At 65.2% G+C, this 6,286-nt stretch overlaps 1 protein-coding gene across 3 annotated transcripts; it reads right to left on the bottom strand.

The window, feature by feature from the left end:
• Positions 1-84: 84 nt before the first annotated feature.
• Positions 85-5,779, bottom strand: C1H1orf174 (chromosome 1 C1orf174 homolog). 3 transcript variants are annotated; one of them, XM_057750778.1, is made up of 5 exons: positions 5,598-5,779; positions 3,548-3,978; positions 2,065-2,175; positions 1,022-1,402; positions 87-664 (listed from the first exon to the last, which is right to left on the bottom strand). In XM_057750778.1, exons 2-5 carry the CDS (start codon positions 3,548-3,550, stop codon positions 557-559), a joined length of 603 nt encoding a protein of 200 aa, XP_057606761.1. In that variant the 5' UTR covers positions 3,551-3,978; positions 5,598-5,779; the 3' UTR covers positions 87-556. The 3 variants fall into 3 exon arrangements, with proteins under 3 accessions (XP_057606769.1, XP_057606761.1, XP_057606753.1); XM_057750786.1 differs by lacking the exon at positions 5,598-5,779 and having other exon boundaries at positions 85-664; positions 3,548-3,956; XM_057750770.1 differs by lacking the exon at positions 3,548-3,978 and having other exon boundaries at positions 5,598-5,774.
• Positions 5,780-6,286: the final 507 nt, after the last annotated feature.

Genomic DNA, 6,286 nt, shown 5'->3' on the forward strand with positions numbered 1-6,286 from the left:
ACAGGACAGGATGTTTTCTCCATCTCTGATGTTTTAGAAAGGGATACAGCTCTAGGGACATAAGACTCTCGAAAAATATTTTCAAAATATATTTTATTTTTTTTCCATATGTATTTTGCTAAGCATCCAAGGTAAGCATAGATTTCACATACAGAAATAAAGGAGCATTCTTTAAGAACTGGCGTTGACTCAGTCACAAGAATGATCAAACTTTGATTATGGAAAATAAACCTGCATGTTACCAAAACTAGAGCGCTTAAGAGCTTTCTCTACAGAGCTCTCTGTGTTAGGAGAGAAGCTGGCCACCACCGCAGGTAACAGCCGGGAGGAAACACATCGCCGTGGAAACGGCAGCTTTACACGCAAAGGTCTAGTTCCCGCGCGCCATCCCCGCAGGTGCGGGCGTTCTGTGCTGCTGACCTCTGAGGGTCAGCTCTGAGTTGCGATGAGGAGCACGGGCCCCTGGAGGTGCGTCCTCTGTACGCCTGCGACCTGCCGAGGCATCCGGCCGTTGGCGGCACCGACCACGCAGAGCCCGGCGCGCACGCTCCACCCTCTACGGCTCCGCTCCGTCCGCGTCGTCGTCGTCTTTGGCTCTGAAATGCATCTTCCTGAACTCGCGTCTGCTCATCGAGGGGCAGGATGATGATGCGGGCGGGAGGTCCTTGGAGGGGAGAGAATGCCTGCTTCAGGCATGGGTCGCCTGGGGCGCGCCCGGCCCTGGCCCTGGCCCCGGCCCCCCCGCCCGGGGCGTGGTGCAGGGACGGAGGAGAGACGCCGGGTGGAGAGCGAAAGCGAGCCCGGCAGGTGTGGGGGCGCTGCCCGGCGACACTCACACCACGGCCACGCCGTCACGGCCCGCAGCGGGTGCAGACCCGCGCGGGCCACGCCGCCCACAGCCGCGCTCCCTGCAGCAGCGGTTCTAAGCCGGGGCGGGGATGCGCCACATCAGCGGCCGCCTGGCGCTCCTCCCGGGTCAGCGCTCTAGCGTGGTGGACGCGCGCCAGGGCCGGGGCCTCACCTGCATCAGCTCCACGTTCCCGAAGAAGCGGCTCACGGGCATCGGCTGGTTGCTGTCGTCGTCCAGCAGGGCGCTGTTGTCCATCTGCAGCGGGGGCACGCGGCCCCGCCCCGGGTCCAGTGCCGCCCCATCCCTCGCGGGGCCGCCGCCGTCGGACTCCCCTCCGGCAGGGGCCGCGCGCGTCGGCGGGGGCGCCCTGTCCTGCGTCGCTGCCCCGGCGCGCCCTGCGGGGAGCCGCGCCCGGGCCTGGCCGGCTGTCGGGGGCGCGGCGGCGCCGTCACGCTGCGGGGCCGGCTTCTGGAGTCCCGCCTTCACAAGGCGACCTTTGTCCTGCTTGAACTTCTTGGACGTTCGCCGGTCGGTGGCTTTGTGTGAGGAGACCTGTCAGGAGAGAGCGCGCACGGGAAGCGCAGACACGTGTGGTCACCAAGCAAACGGCCAACTTCCAGGGCAGGGCCCCTGCGCTGTCTGCCGCCAGCGGGGCAGCGTCCACGCCGGCGCTGTCCCGAGGGGTGTCGCGACGGGTAAAATGACAACCCAAGACCTGGCTTCCATTTGTCCCTGCTGGGACGCGAGCCGAGGCAGCGCGGCTCTGTGTTCCGCGGTGGGAGCAGGCGCCCGACATGGCCGTGAACTTGGCTCGGCACCGCTGTAACAAGCGGTGCCCCGGGCGGGAAACCAAGTCCAGCCAGACCCCCAGGCTGCGGCTCAAGGGAGCCGCTCCGGCAGCCGGGACTGCTGGGCCACCGAGGCTGCGTGACCCTGGCCTGCAGACAGGGCTCCTCTCCCGCCCCCCCCCCCCCGCCCCCGCCCTTTGGGGCGCACAGCACGGCCTGTGTCCGCGTCACTCAGGCTGCCCAGCAGAGGCCTCCGAGCCCACGGCCCTCCATGGGGGGCACGTGCAGCCAGGGCGGGCCGTCCTCTGAGGTCACAGCGCCACGACCTCACCTCTGGTCTGGTCGCCGTGCTCAAGGCTTTCTAATGTGACGTTTCGTGGAAAGGTGGACACTGGGTCCAGTCCTGTCTGCGGGGCCAAGGCTCACCTGACATGCCGTCCGGGCAGATGTGGTGACGCGGGCTTCCTGGGCCGAGGCCGTCTCGCTCGAGCAGCTCCGGGCTCGGAGGCGCGCCGAGGACCGCGCTCCACCTGCCGGCTGGGCCAGACCAGAGACCGGTCAGAGACCCCAAAGACGGCCCCTCCCGCCCCCACATTTTTACCGACTGTGGAAAGACAGACACCGTGGCCTGTTTCTCTTTCTCTGTTTTGGCCGCACCACATGGCTTTTGGGATCTTAGTTCCCCGACCAGGGACTGAACCCAGGCCCCAGCAGTGAAAGCGCTGAGTCCTAACCACTGGACCGCCAGGAAAGTCCCCGACGCTGGCCTGGACGTGCGCGTCAGCACAAATTTGGGAGGGAGGTGCCGAGCCCCCGTGTCCAGGACCCGGGAAGCCTGCGCTGCTCCATCCCTGCCTGGTTTCAGAGCCTGTTTGTGAGTCAGGAGATGGTCAGTCAACCTCAGGTGTTTGGAATAAGCAGCCTGTATCCTTGCTCAGAAGGTTCTTGGTAAAAGGTGAAAAAGCAAAAGCCGCCCCTGCCCTCACACCCTCTCTGAAGTCACAGGGGAGCCCATCCTCATCCTTCAGCTTAAAGGAGCTCTAGCTGTGGTAGGACAGGCCTCAACACTAACAGACCGCCCCACCGCCATCTTGCTCGCAACGCAGAGCAAAGTCTTCTAGTGAAAGAAAGGAACTAATTAAAACAATTAAACATACAATCACTTTATTTAGGAATAATTTTAGGTTTCAGAAAAGCAGCAAAGATGGGAAGGAGTCCCTGCCCCGGTGCTACCCTCAGCTTCCCTGCAGCCAACAACCTGGCACGTCTGTCAAAACTGAGATCAGCACTGGGCATTAAGATCACCACCAAAGCGGGCTTTACTTGAGTTTCACCTGCTTCTCCACTGTGTTCTCTGTTCCAGAATGGGGACCACAGACACTTAGAAATAGTACATTAAAGCTCAGCTGAGAACTTGAAAGTCAGAGAGGGGAGTGGTAGGGAGGAGGGTGTAGTGGAGGGCAAGCTTGCCAGCTGTTGTCACAGCAGCCAAGACCTGGGGACGAGGACGGGGCCAGATGGGGGGCAGCACGCCCAAAAGCAGAGAAAGAGCTCAGAAAGCACACCAGCTAGTTTAGAAGTCTTTACAGTAGCATCTCGTCCAGAGGCCCCTGGAGGAGGCAGCTCACCGAGGCTCCGAGACACGTGACAGCTTGTGGCGGGCACTCAAAAGGAAGGAGAAGGCAGCTTCCGCAGTGAGAACAAGACACTCCGGGCCAGGCGGGACCCGCCGCTGTGGGCGCCCGGGGCTGGGCTTTGCTCAAAGAGCCCGGACAGCAGTGTGGCCGGTCACACTCCAGGAACTGAGCCTAAGAGCTTACAGAACGTCTCCCCCACCAACCGGTCTCCCGGGAGCCCTAGTGCTGCCACAGTCGGGAACAGACGTTTTTAGCCCCAGAAAGCCACCGACCATCCTCTCCTTCCCATCACGGCCCAACTCCAAACGTTTCCATCCCGGGTCGTGCCTGGTTCTCTCGGGGGACTGGCCCTTGTGACCGCGGCCAGCACCCGAGTGTGAAGGCGCAGGCTCTGTGCTCGTGCTGGTCGGCTTTAAAAGCAGCAGCGCCCCCACTTCCGACGGGGATGACGTGGGAGAGGGCCCTGCCGAGGTCACACAAAATGCCGTCTGTCCTGCTCTGTCACCAGGGCCGCCCGCCCGTGTGAAGGCCCCGGCTGCTTGTGGAGGGGCCGAGCAGAGAACCTGCCGTCCGGCTCTGGGGCTGTGCGCCGTGCTGTCCCTCTGCTGGCAGCAGGGCGCTGCTAGATGCTTTCTGTCGTGCTTAAAATCTCGGGGTGCAAATCTCCTCAGGTGGGCCTGCTGTCACTCAGCCTTCCGGGCCCCTGTGGAGGTGAAGGTGGTGAGGGTCCTGTACCCAGAGCTGCTGCAATATATCATCTAAAATGTCCAGTTTTCAGTAAAGAATTATGAAGCATGCAAAGAAACAGGAAAGCAGACCCACGCGCTAGAGTAAGAGCAGGCCACAGAAACTGCCTGTGAGGCTGATCATCAGATGTTGGATTATCAGGAAAGGACTTCACAGACGCCATCATAAACACGTGTGAGGACGAAGAGACACCACGATCAAAGAAAGATCTGATGACATCACATCAAATAGAAATGATCGAAAAGACACACACGGTAAGAAAGAACCAAAGCCAGCATTCAGGGGTTGAAGATTACAACGGCGGGAATAAAAACTCCGGTGGGCGGGGGGTGGTCAGAAGTCCACGCGCGCCGGCAGAAGGAAGAGCCGGCGACCCTGAGGACGGATGGCGAGGTCACGAAGCCGAGGAGCTGAGCCTGCGAGTGGAGGAGGCTGCAGAGGCCCCAGGCGCGCTGCACCCCGCTCAGCGCAGCCCCGCGCGTGCGGCGGGAGCGGCCGGAGGAAAGGACGGGGCGGGAAAGACGTTTTGAAGACACGGCGGCTGACACCTTCCCAGATGTACTGGAAAACCACGTACAAACCCGGCCGTCTCAAAGAGCTGAACCTCAATTAGGATGGCCGCGACGGCAGCGAGAGGCAGACAGACGCAACCGTGTTCAGACGCTGCAGGTCAAGGGCAGAGGGGCATCTCGGAAGCCGCAAGAGGGACTTGACGCCCGAGGACAGCCGGAGCCCCGGGAGCAGACCGCGGACGCCGCGCACCCGCGGCTGCCTTCCCCGGATTCCCGGTCCCCGGACACGACCCGCCCGCGGGGCGCCACGCCCGGCACAGCGGGTCCCAGAGGCGCGGAGGAGGGGCCGCAGGAGGGCGGCGCGGCGGGAGCCCCTCCCCGGGGCCGTGGTGTGTGTGTTGGGCGGTTCCCTCGCCGGGTCCGTGGTGTATTTGGGGGTCCCCTCCCCGGGGCCGTGGTGTGTTGGGGGGTCCCGTCCCCGGGGCCGTGGTCTGTGTGTTGGGGGGTCCCGTCCCCGGGGCCGTGGTGTGTGTGTTGGGCGGTTCCCTCGCCGGGTCCGTGGTGTATTTGGGGGTCCCCTCCCCGGGGCCGTGGTGTGTTGGGGGGTCCCGTCCCCGGGGCCGTGGTGTGTGTGTTGGGGGGTCCCGTCCCCGGGGCCGTGGTGTGTGTGTTGGGGGGTCCCCTCCCCGGGGCCATGGTGTGTGTTGGGGGGTCCCCTCCCCGGGGCCGTGGTGTGTGTTGGGGGGTTCCCTCGCCGGGTCCATGGTGTGTTGGGGGGTCCCGTCCCCGGGGCCGTGGTGTGTGTGTTGGGGGGTCCCCTCGCCGGGTCCGTGGTATGTTGGGGGGGGTCCCCGCCCCGGGGCCCTGGTGTGTGCGTTGGGGGGGTTCCCTCCCCTGGGCCGTGGCCTCTGCCCCCAAGCCCGGGGCGTAGCCCGGGAGCTCCCTTCCGGGGGGCGAGATCTGCAGAGCCCCCCAACTCGCCAGGGGCAGCGGGCGGCTCCTCCCCCGCTCCCAGGAAGCCGGCGGCAGGAGCCCGCGCCCCGCCGCGCCCGGCCCCGCTTACCTTCCGGCCCCTCATGAGTGTGAGCGGCGCGCTGCCGCCCCCAGCCCGGCCGCCGAGGCCCCGCGCCCGGCCTCACGCTTTCCAGCGGAGCAGCGATCCGGCGGCCCTCGGCGCGCGCCGCGGCGTCTGACGCCCCCAGAGGGCTGGCCAATCACAGCCCGTCGTCCCCAGGCATGTGACCCAACAAAGTTGGAGTTTTACGTATCGGGCGGCTCGGACGGCAATGTTTGCGAGGCGCGCGTCCCTCGCGGTCTCTGCGGCCGCCATGTTTAAGCGGGGCGGCGGCCATATTTAAGAGGGGCGCCTCCCTCGCTGTCTCTGCGGCCGCCATGTTTAAGCGGGGCGGTGGCCATGTTTAAGAGCGGCGCCTCCCTCGCTGTCTCTGCGGCCGCCATGTTTAAGCGGGGCGGCGGCCACGTTTAAGAGCGGCGCCTCCCTCGCTGTCTCTGCGGCCGCCATGTTTAAGCGGGGCGGCGGGGCCCCGCGCGGCGGCCTCTTCCACGCCGGCCCGCCGGGCGGCTTCCCCGGGCGCCGCGCTTGCCTTGCGGGCCCCCGCAGCGGTGCCGGAGTGCCTGCAGGCGGGCGCGCGGGGGCAGGGCCGGCGGAGGCCGCGGGTGGAGCCCCGCGCGGGCCGCTCCAGGCCCCCGGCACGTGCGTCGGCCACACGGGGTCCGCGTCCAGGGCCGAGG

This window comes from Hippopotamus amphibius, chromosome 1 (genome assembly GCF_030028045.1).
Source record: "Hippopotamus amphibius kiboko isolate mHipAmp2 chromosome 1, mHipAmp2.hap2, whole genome shotgun sequence".
Taxonomy (NCBI): Eukaryota; Metazoa; Chordata; class Mammalia; order Artiodactyla; family Hippopotamidae; genus Hippopotamus; species Hippopotamus amphibius.